This window comes from Mercenaria mercenaria, chromosome 3 (assembly GCF_021730395.1).
Source record: "Mercenaria mercenaria strain notata chromosome 3, MADL_Memer_1, whole genome shotgun sequence".
NCBI lineage: Eukaryota > Metazoa > Mollusca > Bivalvia > Venerida > Veneridae > Mercenaria > Mercenaria mercenaria.
In genome coordinates this window covers 6,288,425-6,311,289 of record NC_069363.1, presented here as the reverse complement: position 1 = coordinate 6,311,289, position 22,865 = coordinate 6,288,425, and the positions used below count along the sequence as shown (strand labels likewise).

Below are 22,865 nucleotides of genomic sequence, written 5' to 3'. Positions count from 1 at the left end.
CAAATTACATTTGAAGATCATTGAAGAACATAAACTCATACCAAAAATTACCAAGAAATGATTCTAATACATACATTTTCAGTCTGTTACACATGTACTGAAAACATCATGGGAAATGAGGACTTGATAACTAATTGAATATAACTTTTATAACTATGTTAATTATGTCTCCCCCAGGAGACATATTGTTTTTGCCCTGTCCGTCCGTACGTCACACTTCATTTCCAACAATAACTGGAGAACCATTTGACCTAGAACCTTCAAACTTCATAGGGTTGCAGGGCTGCTGGAGTAGACGACCCCTATTGTTTTTGGGGTCACTCCATTAAAGGTCAAGGTCACAGGGGCCTGAACATTGAAAACCATTTCCGGTCAGTAAGTTGAGAACCACTTGACCCAGAATGATGAAACTTCATAGGATGATTGGTCATGCAGAGTAGATGACCCCTAACGATTTTAGGGTCACTCTGTTAAAGGTCAAGGCCACAGGGGCCTCAACATGGAAAATCATTTCCAATCAATAACATGAGAACCTCTTGACCCAGAATGTTGAAACTTAATAGGATGATTGTTCATGCAGAGTAAATGACCCCTATTGTTTTTGGGGTCACTCTGTTAAAGGTCAAGGTCACAGAGGCCTGAACATTGATAACCAGTTCCGATCAATAACTTGAGAACCAGTTGACCCAGAATGTTGAAATTTCATAGGATGATTGAACATGCAGAGTAGATGACCCCTATTGATTTTGGGGTCAGTCTATTAAAGGTCAAGGTCACAGTGGCCTGTTCATGTAAAATCATTTTTTGGAAATAACTTGAGAACCACTTGACCTACAATGTTGAAACTTAATAGGATGATTGGACATGCAAAGTAGATGACCCCTATATATTTTGAGGTCACTTGATCAAAGGTCAAGGTCACAGGAGCCTGAACAGTGACTTGAGAACCACTAGGCCAAGAGTGTTGAAATTTAGCGGGATGACTGGACATGCCAAGTAGATGATCCCTATTGCAGCGAAACATCAGTGTCTCTTTGACTTTCGCTCCTGACCCCTATTGACTTCTTGCCTATAGGACTTTGCATTGGGGGAGACATGCGCTTTTTTACAAAAGCATTTTCTAGTTTGTTAAAAAAAAATATATAAAAAAATGCTAGACCCAGACATAAATCATCTAGGCATTACAGAATCATTTCCCCTTCCAGCCTCAGGATTGGATCCCTTTCTGAGCAAGATTGCCTTAGATTGGTTCCCTTCTGAGCCTAGCTTAGAATTAAAACTGATGGAAGTACATGTTCAAACTTTTGTTTAAATCAGAAAAATTACATGTGGAACTAGTTGGTGCTGGTAAAGTCTCTGATAACTGACTCTGATAATTATCCAGTACACTTACAAGGATTTATATAATTGTAATTGTTTCAGATAAAATCCACTTTCTCATAAATGTTGTACACTGTAAAATCATGTAGTCATTGGAATAAAATGCTTTGATTACAGCAAAAATGGTTATGTTGTGGCTACCGCCAAAAACAGTACTGTCATGGTTATGGCCAAAACAGTTATGTCATGGGGACTTGAGTTCATGAATTTTAATTTTAAGTTGTAAAATTAATGAGAATTTTATTTCGTTTTTAGAATTTCTTTCATAGATTGTTGTAATATAAAAAAATAGCCCACATACATTCATGATTTTACAGTAAGTGAAAAAAGTTGTATAGACAGTAACAACTATCCCGTAACTTAATGTAACAACTATCCCATAACTTAATGTAACAACTATCCTGTAACTTAATGAAACAACTATCCTGTAACTTAATGTAACAACTATCCCTTAACTTAATGTAACAACTGTCCTGTAACTTAATGTAACAAGTAACCCTTAACTTAATGTAACAACTATCCTGTAACTTAATGTAACATCTATCCTATAACTTAATGTAACAACTGTCCTGTAACTTAATGTAATAACTATCCTATAACTTAATATAACAACTGTCATGTAACAACTGTCCTGTAACTTAATGTAACAACTGTCCTGTAACTTAATGTAACATCTATCCTATAACTTAATGTAACAACTGTCCTATAACTTAATGTAACATCTATCCTATAACTTAATGTAACAACTATCCTGTAAGTTAATGTAACAAGTATCCTATAACCTAATGTGACAACTATCCCGTAACTTTATGTAACATCTGTCCTATAACTTAATGTAACAACTGTCCTGTAATTTAGTCAACAACTGTCTTGAAACTTAATGTAACAGCTATCCCGTAACTTAATGTAACATCTATCATATAACTTAATGTAACAACTGTCCTGTAACCTAATGTAACAATTGTCCTATAACTTAATGAAACAGCTGTCCTAGTATATATAACTTTACAAGTTTTTATGGTAAAATTTAAGAAGAATTTTATTTGTTTGTTAGAATTTCATTTCATAGATTGTTGTAATACATAGATTCATGATTTCACAGTAAGTGAAAAAAGTTGTATAGACAGAACTAATAATCTATCAAGTAACTTTTTCTGTGATTGATACACTATACCAGTTTCTCAGTGTAACAACCATCCCGTAAATGTAACAGCTATCCTGTAACTTAATGTAACAACTATTCTGTAACTTAATGTAACAACTATCCTGTAACCTAATGTGACAGCTATCCAGTTTCTCAATGTAACAACTATCCTGTAACTTAATGTAACAAATATTCTGTAACTTATGTAACAAATACCCTGTAACTTAGTATAACAACTATCCTGTAACTTAATGTAACAGCTGTCCTGTAACTTAATGTAACATCTATCCTATAACTGCATGTAACAACAATCCTGTAACTTAATGTAACAACTATCCCGTAACTTAATGTAACAAATATCCTGTAACTTATGTAACAAATACCCTGTAACTTAATGAAACAACTATCCTGTAACTTAATGTAACAGCTGTCCTGTAACTTTATGTAACAACTATCCAGTTTCTGAACGTAACAGCTATCCCATAACTTATGTAACAGCTGTCCTGTAACTTAATGTAACAACTATTCTGTAACTGAAAGTAACAACACTCCTGTAGCCTAATGTAACAACTGTCCTGTAACTTAATGTAAAAGTATCCAGTAACTTAATGTAACAGCTGTCCTGTAACTTATTGTAACTTACTGTAACAACTATCCTGTAACCTAATGTAACAGCTGTTCTGTACTCATAAACATGTACATCTGGATGTAGCATATATACATTTTATTTACATTTTTGAGACACAGCAATCTGTAAGTACATAGGAATTTGACTGATGGCACTTTATGTTCACTTCAACACAGCTGATGTAGTAGTTAGCAATATGTTGAATTTTACTTAAATGGGGTGAAAGACATACACAAAGAATAAACTTTGATGGGACTTGAAAATTTCTTTGAGATAGAGACTGTGTGATATGGTAAGGGAAATGGGGATAACAGAGTTTCAACTGTAGTATGTAAAATAAAGCCCTGGACATCTCACTGTGACGCAATTTAAGGTAGTTCTGCACGTTTGATAAACTGGAAGTGATGGCGTAACATCATTTATCCGGAAAACAAAGAATAAAGTCTAGATTCGGTGTACGGAAATGAAAATCATTTTATGAATTTATCGAACCTGTGAGTAAATTTATTACGATGGCACTGTAGCTATATTTTTAAAGTCAAAATATGATATTAAAGCATACGACAAATTAAACAATTCAAAATAATGTCTTAAAATTAGCGTGAAGTATCTGGTCCACTTTAATCGTGGTCAGATATCTCAAAAATGAACACACAGACCTATACATTTTATTTCACCAAATTATAGGCCATGCATTTATTTATAACTGTTAGAAGTTTCATCAAAATCTACATTGTAGAAAAATTTCTATTCAGTAAAATGTTTCGAAAGTTATGATTTTCCCATTGACTCCCATTATGAAATATTGCGTGAGATTCAAATTTTTCAAATCAGTCTAGCAAAAAATCAAGCACACGACCCTATCATTTTTATTTGCTGATTTTCTAGGTATATTCTGAAGTTTTGAAAAATCAGAGTTTAATCAAATTCTACATTGTAGAAATTTTTTCGATCAAAACCTTAATACATAAACCATTTAGAAGATTCTGTACTCTTAAAATTTCTTATACTGTCATTGATTAAAGGTCAGCTATGTAAGAAAAGTTTCAATTGTTGTGTGATTGTGTTACTTTCATTTTTCAGTGTGGCAAACATGTTTAAAGGCTGCTTTTGCACTAACACGCAAACTATTTAGCAAAACTCGTACATGGTAATTTAAATTGCAATGCTTTTGCTTTGGACATCTAGAGGGAATTGATAAATATATATATATATATAGTCTGTTAAAGATCTGTTCTGTTTGCTAGATAATGGTGTCAGTGAAACTGGCTTTTTAACTTCTTAAAATGTACTTGTGCAGATACTTGGAGTATAACTGTATGTTTACATTTTTATGCATTTTTCTGTTTCATTTTCTTTCTAGATTGACCGAAAAAGTTTTTTTCCCAAGACATTAGTTATGGATATTAATTAGATTTTTTATCAGCTTTTTCTTTGCCCAGACATTTGTAAGTAAGGCCGAATTGATAAAGTCATTTATAGAACTTTTAAAGTGCTATATGTAGATATTTTACCTTTAAAATTAGCCTGTCTGCTTTGCTGTGTAGGAAGAGCACGGCTCTATGGATTTTATGGCCGTGAGTTCAGTCCCCAGGCAAGGATAGTGTTCTCCATGACAGTTTGATAGAAGACATTTTATCTGAAATCATTCCTCCTCCACCTCTGATAATTCATATGGGGAAGTTGGCATTTACTTGGCACTAAACCCAGAACAAACAAACAAAACATTTGAAAATATATTGCATAAGCTGATGATACTATCTGATCAATACACTATACAGAAGGGTGGAGACTCATCTACAGTGTTTAACTGATGTACAAGACTTAGTATTGATTTGGCTGAATTTGTAAAAAAAGAACAATGGACGTTTGAAGTTTAACTTTTCATCATTTAACATGAAGCATAACAGTAACCTTGAAAAAAGGATTTTTTTTTTCAGATCCCTTTATTTAGTGAGGTGCATGTCTATACTAGGGGTATATATTAAAAAGCAAGTTAGATATTTTCAGAACTGTCAGCCTCACTAAAGTTAAACTTTACTGTTCTTTTGGTTTTAGTTAGCTTTGTTCATTTCTCTACAATAAGTGCATGCAATCTTCATTTTTCTGACTTAATTAAAGTGTGTGTTTCTGAGTTTTCGATTTGTAACCATTGCCCTATTTTACTTTTGACTTAACAGTGGTTGGTTGCTTTTTATTTTGTTTCATAGAATATTGATTGGCAAATAAGTATTTTAGTAAATAAATATTTCATATTTGAAGTAGCACATTAACTAATAATATGATTTGCAATCAAAAGTAAGTTTATAGTGGTATTTATATGAAAACTCCCTATACACATACACATATATATTTTAAATGTAACATTGTCACATAGTTCATAATGAAACTATTTAGCAATTTACTAAACTACATGTATTAACACTGAGAAAAATGAGGAGCAGATGCAGTTGAAACTAAGTATTTCAAATTCCAAGGGGTCGGGGGTTCTACTTGGAGACAACTGAAATTCAGCCTAAATTTTTATTTAGTGCATTTTGTTTTGGGATGGGACTTAAAAATATCTTTAAGATAGTTGGAACATTTGAGATAAGCAAATTTGAGATATTGAGTTTTAACTGTATGTACTTCCTTATAGAAATACTGGTGATTCTAGTTAAGATAATTTTAAAGAAAGTGAACATTATGCTTGCTATCTTAATAATAAGAAATGCACAGTTTAGGTATTAACTTGTTTGTAAATGTAATGGCAAATGGTTTGGTATTATTCTTAAATGGTTTGTAGTTGAAAAATCTGATTTTCTTGATATTTCCATGTCTGTTTTTGTTTAGAACTTTTATATTTTCACTTGTAGAGGATAGTTTGGTGATTGTTGTAGCTAATTGTTAGGTGTATCGGTTTAATGATACTTAATAAATCAGTGATTTACAGTAAAACTCAGATACATTGAATATAAAAGAGTTAACTGGACACTTTAAATACATTTTTTAAACCTTGTTCATGGTGATCTATTAATATATGTGGATGGCTGGATTTTTCATCCTTCATCAACATATTTACTTAAACATCTTCTCCTCTGTGGCCTCTATAGACTGGCTACCAACTAGATAATCTTTTTATGCCCCCGAAGGGAGGCATATAGTTTTTGAACCGTCTGTCAGTTTGTCGGTCTGTCAGTCTGTCAGTCTGTCGGTCTGTCAGTCTGTCTGTCCGCAATTTTCGTGTCCGGTGCATATCTTTGTCATCGATGGATGGATTTTCAAATAACTTGGCATGAATGTGTACCACAGTAAGACGACGTGTTGCGCGCAAGACCCAGGTCTGTAGCTCAAAGGTCAAGGTCACACTTAGACGTTAAAGGTCATTTTTCATGATACTGCATTCGTGTCCGGTCCATATCTTTGTCATCAATGGATGGATTTTCAAATAACTTGGCATGAATGTGTACCACAGTAAGACGATGTGTCGCGCGCAAGACCCAGGTCCGTAGCTCAAAGGTAAAGGTCACACTTAGACGTTAAAGGTCATTTTTCATGATACTGCATTCGTGTCCAGTCCATATCTTTGTCATCAATGGATGGATTTTCAAATAACTTGGCATGAATGTGTACCACAGTAAGACAACGTGTCGCGCGCAAGACCCAGGTCCGTAGCTCAAAGGTCAAGGTCACACTTAGACGTTAAAGGTCATATTTCATGATAGGGCATTGATGGGCGTATCCGGTCCATATCTTTGTCATTCATGCATGGATTTTAAAATCATTGGGCATGAATGTGTACCACAGTAAGACTACATGTCGCGCGCAAGACCCAGGTCCATAGGTCAAAGGTCCTTAACTCTAACATTGGCTATAACTATTCATTCAAAGTGCCATCGGGGGCATGTGTCATCCTATGGAGACAGCTCTTGTTTTTTTAGAAAAAGTAATTCTTTTTTATATTCTGACTTCATCAGTCTTCCAGGCTCTGATTATCATATGTTTTGAGAAGAAAAGGGACATAATTATACAAAATTTGAATAGCCTCAGGAGTTATCTCCTGTGAACAAAACATACGGTCTGAACACAGACTATGGCCACTAAAGCTAAAAAAGAATCTTTACATGACTTCTCATAAACTGCTTGATGGATCTTCATCAAACTTTGCCTTTAGCATCATTGTAAGGTCCTCTCTCATTTGTGTTCAAACTGGGGCAGTTAGCTCCTTTTAGGGGCTATGAGAGCTAAAAGTAATAGAAAATTTAAACAGCCATTTATCACAAAGTTTGTTCTATAATTATTGTTACACATTTTTGGGCTGTCACAGCAAATAATAGAAATATAGAAACAAAAATTAAATAACTTTTGATGAACTGCTTATAGGATGTTCACCAAACTTAGCCAGAAGCATGGCCAGATGGTCAATGTACTCTACAGGTTAGCAACTTGGCCCCATTTGGACTTCTTGTTTAACTTTATACCAAGGGTCTTTGTATATATACTATAACAGTAATACCTTTAATTTAGTTTGTTGAAAATATTCATTGTATCTGGTGTTCTTTTGTGTCCAAGTGTGTTCTTTCTTTATTTTAAACAAAAGACAAAAAAAGCAAGGGCTGTGATATTAATTTCAAAATTTTCTGCATTTTACAGACCTCCTTTGTTGCGGATGAGGCAGAACTGTCGTCAGCTGTGCTGCTGTTTTAGCAACAGACATTCTATACGTAGCCATGGCAACTACAGAAGAGTCCAGTCAGAAACAGTCACATGATCTTACCTAGCATTCAGGATTCTCCTATAATATACTGTTGTTCAGCCATGACAGCAACTGCAGTATACGATAGGTGCAGCTGTGAGCAGACATTCTGTACGTATCCATGGCAGTTACCAAAACAGAAACCGTCACATATGACATCATCCATTTAGGATTCTGCCTTTGTTCATCCAAGACACACAACACTTGCTGTAAATACTGAATTATTTACCTCCCCTGGTAGACATTTTTTGTGCTACCAAGGAAACGATGATACATGTACAGTTTACAGTTTTTTTATTTACAATTGTATGATGATTGTTTTAAGTCTGAGTCATTATCAGTGACACAGTGTCTGTATTAATTGTTAGGGCTGAGTGGAAAATTGTAGCAGCTGCTTAAAGGGAAAGAAGGCCCAGTTACAAGTAGAATTCAGTTAAAACCTTTTTTTTATCTTTTATAATAGTGAAGAATTTTGAAAAATCAGATGATTATTTAAAAAATTATGACAGTTTAGAATTCAAGAAAATGGCAGATCATATTGGAGAGCCATCTGGAAATTAAAACATATTAACTGACATGCTTGAAATGTTGATTTTTGCAAGCAAAAACACCTTGAATATCAAAGTTACCACAATTCACTTGGTTCTAAAACTAAAGCAAGGGGTCTTCATCATCTCTTTTTATACGCCCATCTCTGAAAGAGCAGAGCGTATTATCTGAACACCCGTGGCAGACGGGCGGGCGGTCGGCGTCCAAAAGCATGTCCATTCTCTATTTAAACAGTTTTCATCTGATCTTCACCAAACTTGCTGACAATGTTTGTGGGCATATCTCAGCCAGGTTCGATAACCACCCAAATCACCCCAGGCACTCTTGGATTATGGCCCTTGAATTACTTGAAAAACTGTGAATTTAACCTTGTCCGCCCTTTAAGTCGAACAGTTTTCATCCGATCTTCACCAAACTTGGTGACAATGTTTTTGGGCATAATATCTCGGCCAAGTTTGATAACCACCCAAATTGCCCCAGGCACTCTTGGATTATGGCCCTTGAATTTACATAACTTAATATTTAGATGGGCGTATTTTGTGACAGTCTGGCACTCTTGTTTTAAGGTATTGGACCCCTAGTAGTAATGTTTAAAGAATGGCATTTGTTTGGTATATTCTTAAAGTTGACTATGTTTCACACTGTGTTCCAAATTTTAAACAACTTTTACCATGCCATTTTTTGTAAATTTTGTATAATTTATGGTATTTCCTCAAGCTCAAGTAGAGACAAATTTCAATGTGATGGCCACTATTTAAAATGTTTGCAGAGAATTCATTACAGCATTAATTTTGATAAAAGAAACATCAAATTATTGTTAAACAATTATAAAACACAAAATAAAACTGTAAATATGATTTGTTCTAAGGTGCCTCAAGAAAACAGATTTAATGAGACAGAATTCTAATTCCAACATTGAAAAATAAAGGTCGAATCCTGTGGGTCTGTTTTGAATTTTGCTCACTTCATTCAAAAATAACCTTGGGGCAGAAGTAAAACCTACCGCCATTTCTTCCACAATATGTATTCTAATGAATGAAGGCAAAATAGAGAACTTTACCGCACGTAACTCAGTATTTTTAAAGATGTCTAACTCTACCCCTCCTGATTAAGAGGTAAATTCACTTTGAACAGCAAGAAATCGCTTATAAAATGAAAATTTTATTACTTTTGTACAATACATCCATAATAAGTCTTAAAAGAAGTAAATACTTACTAGAAAAAAGGAAAATATGTGGGGGGGGGGGGGGGGGGGGGGGGGAATTTTGGTCCCATTGGGGCTTGAACCTATGCCCCCCCCCCCCCCCCCCCCCCCCCCCCCCCCCTCTCCCCCCCCCCCCCCCCCCCCCCCCCCCCCCCCCCGGAAAATTGCAGTCGAAGTATTTATGGTAGGAATTCAATACTCTTCAAAAAGGAGGTACTCTATTACAGGTACAATACCTTAAGTGAGTTTCTCAGGCACACCTGGACCAAATACCTTCAAATTCTACACAAGTCTATGACATCATACAGTGATGTTGCAAAGCACTTTACATAACTCTAGCTTACATTCTCTAGCTTAATCATATCTCCTATGAACATCTGTAGAAGCAAGGTCATCATGGTCCATTTGAATGTTCTTAACCGTCATTATCTGGCTGATTTGAAAATTGATTTAAGACATTGATTTGTTTTAACCTTTCCGTTTAAAGAACAGTTTTCCATTTTGCTCCTGATTTTGTTTTGTATGACAGAAATTTATACCCTATGAGTCCATGTATTTTTCAATTACTTGAAGAGCCAGAGCTATACGAGATAAAAAGATAAGCATTTTAAACATAAAAAAGAGCAGTTTGATATATTCACATGACAGTGGGCAAAGGGGTTATCATGATGAGACCAATGGCAGCAATTTTCAGATTTGTGTAATTGAGCTGAAGAAAATCTGGATAATAGAATTATCATGCATAAAGCAAAATTTAAAAATTATTGCATGCCAGGTGTAAAGATTTTGTAGTCAGACCGTGTTACCATTTGACCACTGCATCTGCTCTGTTATAGTACTATTCATAGTGACCTTTCTGATAAAGGTCACAAACCTGATGATAAGGTTGCTATATCTACACAATTCAGGGGTGTTCAAGTAGTACATAATGTAACAATAGCTGCTAGTCCTTCACAATCCAGGCTGCACCCATTTCCCAATGATACTGCCCTTTAACCTACAGACCTATAGCCTTTACTGGAAATGTCACAGTTAATCAAACTATATACATTGTATTGATATGTAGTGTTTAATTTATAGAAAACCAAGCTATACCTCTAAAAACCAAGATTAGAATTACCAAACCAGTCCTTTAATCAAAGCCTTGAGATGTCTGGTGGTTGCAGGTTTTGCTAGAGTTATTTTCATTTTAAATGCCAATCTCTAAATATACATGTATATGAAACAAATACAAATGTGCCTCATATCTAAGATAAACTGTGCCTGACCTTACATGAACAGCTTGAAGTCAGTGATGTAACTATGGGCTGGAATACCTAATCATTGACAGCTCTTATATAATCTAAATGGCCAGTGTGAATGGATAGAGGATGAATAAGAACTGCTTGATCATTGAAAATTCATCCGCATTGATCATGAATGGGACTACTTTGTGTAGAACATGAACATCCTTTGGATGTGATTTGGAATCAAATAAAGATGCTACATGATTGTCAGAAATACACTTACTTTTGGTAGCAGGATAAACCCGCAACCAAATCTCAGATGATCATCTAGTGTGTTATTTTTGTGGTTTTATTAAGATGTTGATTTTAAATTCTTTTGTTAGAATTGCAAAGAAAGAAGGCACATTTGAGCAGAAATTTAGGCTGCAGTAATGGTATATAAATTGATAGTTACTATTTTTAATATGCATTTAACTGTAAAAACATTTTTTTAAGTTTCTGTATAAATGAGCCTTTACAGTTTTAATTCTATCTTCTCTTGCCTGATTTGTTGTGCCATTTCAGAAACAACTGTCATGTTCTTAGAATTCTGCATTGTACTCTTGTGCAACTTTACATGTACAAAGTGTGCTTCATTTCTTTTACTTTATTTTCTCTTTTAAATGAGATTGGGAGTAGAATCTCATTGACAGAAGATTGAAATTCTTGCATAATGAAATTAGTTTTAAATTTATCTTTATATAATTTTTGACGATTGTTTTTGTTTGATACATTGTTTTTCTGTTGTTTGCTTGTGCTGTTTGTGTTTCACAGACATGTGTAAGCCAGATCAAAGGTTTTGTCTGTTGTATGAAATTCTGTAGTAATTTGTAGCTTGGCTATAGGAGAGCTATTGTACTAAATGTTAACATATCTGTTGCTTTGAGATTCAAATTTGGTCGGGAGCATCTAAGTTTAACTATATCTTCTTAACTACTTCTTGCCTCTTTTATCCTCAAACCTCACAGTTATAGGAGAGATCGCCGTGACGTCACGCGTTAACATCTGTTTATCTGGTGGTTGGCAAAACAAATGATTTTAACACCGTTTGCGTATTGAATCAGAATTTTTAATTTTTGATAACTTTTTTGCTCATTTATGGATTTTCAAAATTCAAAAAGATTTGAAATACTAACAATCTTCATATTTTTGTATCCAAATATCTTTTTTCAATGAATAACCGTTTTAAATGACATATAATTTTAAAAGCGTCGTAGTGATTTTCACAACCTTTAGAAAAACAGTGTAAGTTAAGCGTTCATAATTAATCCATTTTATTTCGAAATAACAATTAAAAGTAATCAATAAATTGCTTGTTTTATAACCTTTGCATTGATCAAAAAATTATTTATGTAATTTGTGTTTTAAGGAAGTTTAGACCGTTAGAAAAACATCACTGTTTACAAAAAACATGGACGGTCGGCTTCTGCCCACCCGATCACTGTCTTATCAGTTCTAAAAATAGAATTTGTATACAAACACTATCTCTCCTATAAGGATTAGTCGTAGTGATATGCAGGTGTCTTGTGCGTAAGGATGATGTATTTAAAAGATCAGTTTTGATGGGGTCAAATATTGCAGTAGTACTGGTTAAAGGTTTTTAGACAATCTTCGCAATTTCACTATAACCTAACTACTGCCCCTGTAATTATAATGCCTCACTTGAGGATTGGTTTTGTAAAGGGGAAGACATCTTTTTATTTAGGTATCCCAAAGATCAAGGTCACTTGGGTCAGATATTATTATAATTGTGTTTGTTAAAGTTTTATGAATGTTCGTGTATCTTCGTGATAACTGCCTTTATTTTCATTAAACTTCACATAGGGACTGTTTTTGGTGAGAGAGAAGCTGTTGGTTTATGGATCCCCATAACTTCCCCATCCTGCCCCTGAATTCTTTTTAGCTCACCTGTCACATAGTGACAAGGTGAGCTTTTGTGATCACCCTTCGTCCGTCGTGTGTCTGTGCGTCCGTCCGTCCGTCAACAATTTCTTGTCTGCACGATAGTGGTTTCATTTATGATTTTATTTTAACCAAACTTGCACACAACTTGTATCACCATAAGATCACGGTTCCTTTCTTGAACTGGCCAGATCCCATTATGGGTTCCAGAGTTATGGCCCCTGAAAGGGCCAAAATTAGCTATTTTGACCTTGTCTGCACAATAGCAGCTTTATTTATGATTTGATTTTTACCAAACTGGCACACAACTTGTATCACCATAAGATCTTAGTTCCTTTCTTGAACTGGCCAGATTCTATTATGGGTTCCAGAGTTATGGCCCCTGAAAGGGCCAAAATTAGCTATTTTGACCTTGTCTGCACAATAGCAGCTTCATTTATGATTTTATTTTAACCAAACTTGCACACAACTTGTATCACCATAAGATCTCGGTTCCTTTCTTGAACTGGCGAGATTCCATTATGGGTTCCTGAGTGATGGCCCCTGAAAGGGCCAGAATTAGCTATTTTGACCTTGTCTGCACAATAGCAGCTTCATTTATGATTTGATTTTAACCAAACTTGCACACAACTTGTATCACCACAAGATCTTGGTTCTTTTATTCAACTGGCCAGATTCCATCATGGGTTCCAGAGTTATGGCCCCTTGAAGGTCCAAAATTGGCTATTTTGGCTTTTGCAGCCATATAGAGACTTCATTTATGGTTTTATTTGATACAAACTTCCAAAATACCTTCAACAACAAGAAATCTTAGATTCCATGACAAATCAGATCCAATCATAGGTTCCAGAGTTATTTTATATCTGATTACCTCCCCTGATTGTAATCAAAATGGATTTATATCAGTAAGTACTTACAGGACTTATTTGAAATTTCATTATTGTTATTAGTTGGACTGAGACAATCAGGGTAGGTAACTATGGACTGATTTTATGTCAAATTACCTCCCTTTATTTCAAATTAAAATTGTTATATCTCCATAACTAATGAAGATACTGATCTGAAATTTCATTTATGTCAACAGATTTATTTGGCAGATCCTTCTTTTGTCCACTTACAATATTTCTTTTTTTTTAGCTCACCTGTCACAAAGTGACAAGGTGAGCTTTTGTGATCGTGCAGCGTCCGTCGTGCGTCCGTGCGTGCGTGCGTCCGTGTGTAAACTTTTGCTTGTGACCACTCTAGAGGTCACATTTTTCATGGGGTCTTTATGAAAATTGGTCAGAATGTTCACCTTGATGATATCTAGGTCAAGTTTAAACTGGGTCACGTGCGGTCAAAAACTAGGTCAGTAGGTCTAAAAATAGAAAAACCTTGTGACCTCTCTAGAGGCCATATATTTCACAAGATCTTCATGAAAATTGGTCAGAATGTTCACCTTGATGATATCTAGGTCAAGTTCGAAAATGGGTTACGTGCCATCAAAAACTAGGTCAGTAGGTCAAATAATAGAAAAACCTTGTGACCACTTTAGAGGTCACATTTTTCATGGGGTCTTTATGAAAATTGGTCAGAATGTTCACCTTGATGATATCTAGGTCAAGTTCGAAACTGGGTCACGTGCGGTCAAAAACTAGGTCAGTAGGTCTAAAAATAGAAAAACCTTGTGACCTCTAAAGGCCATATATTTCAAAAGATCTTCATGAAAATTGGTCAGAATGTTCATCTTGATGATATCTAGGTCAAGTTCAAAACTGGGTCACGTGCCGTCAAAAACTAGGTCAGTAGGTCAAATAATAGAAAAACCTTGTGACCACTTTAGAGGTCACATTTTTCATGGGGTCTTTATGAAAATTGGTCAGAATGTTCACCTTGATGATATCTAGGTCAAGTTCGAAACTGGGTCACGTGCGGTCAAAAACTAGGTCAGTAGGTCTAAAAATAGAAAAACCTTGTGACCTCTAAAGGCCATATATTTCAAAAGATCTTCATGAAAATTGGTCAGAATGTTCATCTTGATGATATCTAGGTCAAGTTCGAAACTGGGTCATGTGCCGTCAAAAACTAGGTCAGTAGGTCAAATAATAGAAAAACTTTGTGACCTCTCTAAAGGCCATATTTTTCATGGGATCTGTATGGAAGTTGGTCTGAATGTTCATCTTGATGATATCAAGGTCAAGTTCGAAACTGGGTCACATGCGGTCAAAAACTAGGTCAGTAGGTCTAAAAATAGAAAAACCTTGTGACCTTTTTAGAGGCCATACTTTTGAATGGATCTTCATAAAAATTGGTAAGAATGTTCATCATGATGATATCTAGGTCAAGTTCGAAACTGGGTCACGTGCCGTCAAAAAGTAGGTCAGTAGGTCAAATAATGAAAAAACCTTGTGCCCTCTCTAGAGGCCATATTTTTCATGGGATGTGTATGAAAGTTTGTCTGACTGTTCATCTTGATGATATATAGGTCAAGTTTGAAACTGAGTCAGCTGCGGTCAAAAACTATGTCAGTAGGTCTAAAATTAGAAAAATCTTTTGACCTCTCCAGAGGCCATATTTTTCAATAGATCTTCATGAAAATTGGTCTGAATGTTCACCTTGATGGTATCTAGGTCAAGTTCGAAACTGGGTCTTATGCAGTCAAAAACTAGGCCAGTAGGTATAAAAATAGAAAAACCTTGTGACCTCTCTAGAGGCCATATTTTTCATGAGATCTTCATGAAAATTAGTGAGAATGTTCACCTTGATGATATCTAGATCAAGTTCAAAACAGGGTCACGTACCTTTGAAAACTAGGTCAGTAGGTCAAATAATAGAAAAACCTTGTGACCTCTCTAGAGGCCATATTTTTCAATGGATCTTCATGAAAATTGGTCAGAATTTTTATCTTGATGATATCTAGATCAAATTCAAAACTGGGTCACATGAGCTCAGAAACTAGGTCACTATGTCAAATAATAGAAAAAACGACGTCATACTCAAAACTGGGTCATGTGGGAAGAGGTGAGCGATTCAGGACCATCATGGTCCTCTTGTTTTAATTACTTCCCTTTTACATTACTATAAATAGCTTATTTTTAGTAACTTTTTTATTATTGGCTGTAGGGAAAAACCGAGACCACTTTTCTGTGGTACAACATGGATGGTACCTCCAATTTTTAGGTGTATTTTAACATATCTATACCTTGTAAGATTTTTTTTTCTTTCTGGTTAAATTTCTTCCCTTTGTTGTTCCTGTCCTTTGGACTTAGATATTTTTTCTGAGGACCTTCTAGTCCTCAAGTGCAATGATAACAGGTGAGCGATATAGGGTCATCATGGCCCTCTTGTTACATTTGCCGCCCTGCTTAGCTTGGAAAGTGCAGATCTATGGACTGCAGGTTCCTGAGTTTGATCCTCTGGTGAAGTTTGTATTCTCCCTAACAGTTTGATAAAAGACATTGTGTCTGAAATAATTTGTCCTCAATCTCTGATTCATATGGCATAGGTTGCAGTTACTTGACAATGTGGAGAAATGGTTTATACTAGTACAGAATCCAGGAACAGTGGTTAGGTTAACTGCCCACCATTACTTAACTGAAATACTGATGAAAAATAGTGTTAAACCACAAACAAACAAACAAACATTTGTCCGACATTTTGAACAAGTAGGGCAAAACACTTGCCTTTGCTCTGTAGAGTTTTAATTTTCTATCAGGTGTTATGTCCAACCTGTTCAAAATATTTGGAGGGATTTTTTCCACTTGGAGTTTTAAATGAGAGGGTATTGTCCATCTTGAAACTTAATGTAATAAGCAGAATATAGTTTTTATCCTACCTGTAAAAGCAGATGGGTTTTATTCACATCATCAAAAGTCAGCCAGATTAGAGTTTTGTCTGCCTTTCTGGTCCTGCCAGGTAGGTAGATGGGCTAGGGGCATTTCGTCCTTGATATGTGAATAGTAGAGGATATTTGCAGGTTGTTAAAAATTAATATTATTGAAATGTGCTGTTGGAATTGTGAAGTCACTAGACATATTCATATCAATTTATGTCTATGCAATTGTTGTGAACAAAGATGTTAATACTTTGAAGATAGATTTTACTTATTTTTTTTACAAAAAGGGTTGTAATTTTATTGTATATCATTGTTGTTTTAGATATTTATCTAATAAACTGTTTTAAGATTTATCAGTTTACAAATGTGCATAATCAAAATCATAAACCATACTTTGTATGCTAGTAGGTCATATTGAACATAATTACATAAACCATACTTCATATGTTAGAAACTCATGAATTTCTTGATAAACTGAACATAAAACTTTACATAAACCATGTATCATATGCTAGAAACTCATGAATTCATTGATAAACTGAACATTATTACATAAACCATACTTTGCATACTGGCTTCTTTTATTAAATGGATGGATCCGTAAACCGATCAATAAACTCCGACCCTTAGTTACTGTTGCTGCTTCCCACAAGCTTCTTTCAAAATGGCGGATTAATGTACATTAGCGATTGACTCACTAGAAAGTATTTCAGATGACATCTGTGTGAAATACTTACCAAAATGTGAACCAAAATGCACAAAGGTAGCTGTCAAAGAGGCTTAGTTGTTTTACTAAAGATTATGTACATGACATTAAGGTTGACTCAGAAGAAACCACGGTAAAAGTTAACGCCAGATGCTGGCGTTATCAAAGAAAAAATACTTTCCGTCTTTGCTAGATATTCCTGACAGGAAAAATATTGAGTCCTTATGCAAATACATGGTATAATCATAATCTTAGTTATCTTTTAAGCAACATGTGAAAAGAAATTACGTCTTAGATTACTATATAAATTATTTGAACAAAACAGTATGTCAACTTCTGTCGTATAGAGACTGTATTTCCACGCTAGGCTTATACGATAAAAATATCAAACATCATGTGCAGTCACATATGGTGTAAATGATTTCTTACATCAAGATAACATTTTCAACAGATAAAGAAATTTATTAATTGGTTCAATAGCTTTATATTAACGTTGCGTAATACTCTACTGTTCTTACTTTACAAGTATGTTTTGCTATCGCGCTGCTGTTGCAACTGACTATGGACATGTCGATCACTGCTGTGATATCAATTATGTTAATTATTCCCATTATATTATAATATACATTTGTAAAATACCATGCAGTTGCCTTAAAAATAAACATATGTCCATGTTTGGTGTATATTTCGGAACTATTTTTTGCGTGAAAACTTACAAAATTTTGAACATTTGGTATATTAATTTTATTTTCAGTGCGGTCGGACATTGCTCGCATATCATAGGGCTGATTAAATCTCCTCCACAATTAAATTAAACAAATTCCAGACCAGCAAAGTTAAACAAGTCTATCACAGCAATGGCACAAACCAAAAGGGACAAAGATCTTGCCGAAACCTATTAACCATGTTTTTGTTAGACCGGTGGAAGCAAGGAAACGAAAACCTGTGATCTGTTTACTGGACAGTTCATATAATTACATATGTCTTCATTTTGCAAGCAAAACAAAAAATGAAAATGAAAAAAGAGAAAACAAACAGATAAAATGAATCCATTTGCATTTATTGTATGACAGTATTAATGGTAGTTATAAATAGTTTACGATAGTCGTAAGGTAAAATAAACATATGAAACAAAAAAAAAATCAGCGACTTTCTAAACCGCATCGACATGTGCGTATATTTTTTTTTTTCAAATTGCATTTAAAAGCAAGCACTTAGCATGAAAATCACTTTAAACTTATCAATTGTCAGACTTCCTTGATTAAAACAGAATGGTGTCGAAACAGGGGATACTGTTGTCATACTTGCTGTCTACAAATATAAAAGACATAACATAACATAATAAATAATGGGAAAGCATTAAAATTCACTCCTGAATATTTATCTTTATGCTTCTGATTTAATGTCTGATTAATAAAAGCTTACGTTTTATCCTTGAAATAAAGTTAATGTACTGTGCACTGTCCAGATCTTATTTATATGTTTGAATAATGATTTTGGTATTCTATGTAAAATTAATTTACATGTATATGTTTTGACTTTATTAATGACCCGTTCAATGTGCGCTCTATGTTTAACATTTTTCTGTGTAAGAAGATTGATGGCTTAATTCAACATTTTATGTAGTATAGTTAAATACAGTCAAATGCAAAAATATGGATCATACTTTTAACTGCGAGAATATATAGCTGAAGAACGTTAGCTGTTACTTTTATATGAAATAAGATATAAATGACTTATATATCTAATGTCTTGAACTGAATAATTCTGCGATCGGCCTAAATTGAAATAAAGTGAGCAAATTCAAATTAAAATTCCGATCACAGACAATAAGTAAAGAGAGACAGACGATTCATGATGTATTATGTATGTTATTATGTTATACCATGCACATTAGTGACACACACGGCAGTTTTAATATAAAGTTCATTAGAATTACATTTGAGCAGATTGCTTATTGATCCGTTTAACGTTCAACGCTGATATTTTTCTAAATCGGCCATTGGTTTACGGAAAAAATAAATCTTCCCCCCTTCTAGCCTTTCCGGGTACCGCTCGTCGGCATTACATATTCCTAACGCACACCTCACACCACTTCCTTCAAAAAAAGAAATGTAATCAAACTAACAGAATAAGTCAGTAACGTTTCTAAGTGAAGCTTGTGGGAAGCAATGGCTGGTTAGCAACAAGGTAAGTGCACTGAATAATCCGCATTATCTTATTGGTCAATATCATAGATAACAATTAGTTTGATTGACAGCCCGGATCCATCCATTGTACATAATCATCCGGCTGAAGTTTTGTCCTGCCTCTTAAAAAATGTATTAGACGGTGAAGGTTGTCCAGATATATGAAGGCAGTTTTTGTCCTGAAGGGTGTCATTTTATAGTCACGCCTTTTAATGACTTCTTTTATATATACAAGATGTAAAGGGCTTGATTAAAAGGATATATTTAAAAAGACTATTAGTTAATTTAGTTAGAGTGGGTGTTTGAACCCCTGATATCTCGGTATATAGTCCGAGTCCTCCAGTGGTAGTAATTTGACCATCATGTGATACAGAGACATATCTGAATTGTTTATTTGTTACCATGGCAATCTGTTTTACAGCAATATTTTTAATATATGGTAAGGTCTTACATTTTTGTGTTAGTATGAAAGCAGTTGTTCTACATTTTACCAGTACCTGTAAATTGTTACTTCATGTCATAAGGAACGCAAGTTATTTTAAGTGGACATATATATACATTTTATTTTTCTGTGGAAAATTGTCATAATAAATATTTATTTTACTTTAAATACATGTTTTGTGATGTTAATTAGTTTAAAATTTTACCTTGTTCAGCAATTGTTCAATTTATGAATTTAATAAAATTTATCTTTTACTGAAACAAAGGGTTTGTTTTGACTTTAGTAATTTCTGATATACTCCTCCATACTCCTCTATGTTATATTTTCCCAGATGATAACTTGAGAACCTTGGACCTAGGATCATAAATTTTGGTACACAGGTGTAACATCATAAAATACAGGTCAAATTTTACTTTGAGGTCAGTATATCAAAGGTCAAGGCCACAATGACCCAGAACAGTTAAGTGGTTTCTGGATGATAACTTGAGAATGCTTGAGCCTAGGATCTGAAATTTTAATACAAAGGTGTAACATCATAAAATACAGGTCAAGTTTGACTTTGAGGTCAGTAGGTCAAAGGTCAAGGTCACAAGGACCTGGAATAGTTAAACAGTTTCCGGATGATAACTTCAGAACGCTTGGGCCTAGGATTATGAAAGAAGATAGGGAGGTTGGTCATGAGTAGCAGATGACACCTATTGATTTTGAGGTCAGTAGGTCAAAGGTCAAGATCTGTATTGTGGGGGTATAATTTGTCACTCCTGCGACAGCTCTAGTTGGATTTCACCTATTTTTGGAGCGGGCGAGGAGTGATTTGAAGAGAAAATAAAAAACCTTGTCACAAGAATCAAAAGCACTTCCAAAACATATCAAAAAGGCTTGAAAATACACAAAAGAACCAAAGATCCTTTAATATTGAAGGTTTAATGACAAACTGCCCCAAAATACATGGCAGCCACTCAACACCTGACTCCAAAATATCTTTGTTTACCAGGAGCGCTACATTGTAATATTTACAAACATTGAGAGATGTAAACTAGCTGAAAGGACAGCAGGCGGATACAAGAAAATCTGGCAATTTAACCATATTTCTACTGTATAAAACTAGTGTCGGCTAAGTTTGTATCCTAGGCAAACCAGAGCTCTAACCACATAAACAAAGGGTTTCTCCTTGGATTTCTCATCTGTATTAGAAAAAGAAAGCTGTTACTCTCATGTAGTGTATAACAAAAATCATTATATATATGGAAAACACTGCAATCACCTCACCAGTACATTAGGTACCCATGATCTATATATTATAGCCTGTCAACTTTCAATGCAATTTCACCAGATGCCAGGTAATCCATCATCCACTGATGGCCCAATCACTTGTAAATTCAATGACTAATTTTGCAGTTCCTATTGTTCTTTATTTTAACATTTAACTTTGGCAGAAAGGGAAAGACATATTTTGGATGCTGCAAGTCATAAAAAAGGGACATAACTTTGTAAAAATGCAAAATAGACTTATGGAACCTGTGCACTGCATATCAGATCATGACAGTGAACAAGTGTGTGAACGGTTTCAATCCATTCCCGTTAGTGGGTAATGAGATACCAGCTTACATACAAAAGCTTAACCAAAAACTGCTAAGTCGAAAAAGGGACATAATTTTATCTAAAAAAAGTAAAACAGAGTTATGAAACCTGTGCAATGTAAGTCAGTTTATCACAGTGAATAAGTGTGTGAAGTTTCAATCCATTCCCACAAGTGGTTACTGAGATACCAACTTACATACAAAAACTTAACCAAATCGGGACGCAGACACATGGGTGAGTCCAGTAGCTCTACCTATTCTTTGAATAGTCCAGCCACAAATGCAATGTTATAACAATTTCACGTAATTATCATCTAATTAAGCACAACTACAAACTACATGGGCACATCTTGGAATCAGCGCAAGTAGTTAAGTACATCTCATCCGATCTCAGGTGGACTGAGCATATTGTAAAAATCTGTGCTAAAGCCAAAGGGAAAGAGCAAGCATACAAAAGTCTGGTTCAATCAAATATTGAATATGCTGCAACAGTATGGGACCCATTCTTCCAACAAGACATATATAAACTTGAACAAGGTTCAAGGAGGGTGGCTAGATATGTATTGCAGTAATCGATCTAGTATGACTGAAATGGTAGACCACTTTGAATAGTAATCGCTACAAGACTGCAGGCGGGAGGCAAGACTCTGTATGATGAACAAAATTGTGAATCAACTCAATGTAGTCAAAGATAAAATTGGACGTTACTTCCACTAACTCATCATACAAGAGGAATGCAAGAACATTTGTATCAAATTCCACATTGCAATAATGACTACAGCAAAGAATCCTACTAGGGAGTGGAATAGGTTACCACCGGACACTCACGGTGTCAGTGGGGACCCTGGAGACCTTTAAGTTCCAGGTGTCCAAACACTTTGCATAATCTATGTATTCTTTTGTTTTAACTATTCTCTGTACATAGTATATTTTTAACTCTTATCTATTTCTGCGCACACTACCCAAACGTCAGTATAATCAATATGTTGATTGCAGAGGCAAACCGGCAGAAGCAGAGCTTCTTCTCATGAACTGCTCAATAGGTATTCATCAAATTTGGTCTGCAACATTAGTGTAAGATTTAATCTCATTTTATTTCTTCTTCAAATGGAGGCACTTGGTACCATGTAAGGGTTGACAGAGCTAAAAATAGAACTCTTTTTTTTAAACAACTTCTTCTCCTCGTTATGCAGTTGATGAATCCTTGTATGGTCCTCTCTCAAGTTTTTTTCAAATGGTTTAATTAGCTTAGCACCGTTAGTCCCCCATCCCCTCGGAGCTTAAAATAGAAAAAGAACTTTTAATAAATTCTCTGACACTCACCAAA

The 22,865-nt window shown here is 34.8% G+C and overlaps 1 protein-coding gene across 5 annotated transcripts in view; it reads left to right on the top strand.

Moving 5' to 3' along the window:
- The window catches only part of LOC123525521 (solute carrier family 2, facilitated glucose transporter member 10-like), a 73,129-nt gene extending 64,665 nt beyond the window's left edge, over positions 1-8,464 (top strand). For 2 of the 5 annotated variants that reach the window (XM_053537801.1, XM_045304627.2), the window contains one exon: positions 7,785-8,464. In XM_053537801.1, coding sequence (XP_053393776.1) covers positions 7,785-7,902 — 118 coding nt within the window. In that variant the 3' untranslated portion in view covers positions 7,903-8,464. Of the gene's footprint in view, positions 1-2,434; positions 2,482-4,177; positions 4,303-7,784 lie in introns of those variants that run through there. The other 3 variants (XM_045304629.2, XM_045304631.2, XM_053537803.1) reach the window with 3 other exon arrangements.
- Positions 8,465-22,865: the final 14,401 nt, after the last annotated feature.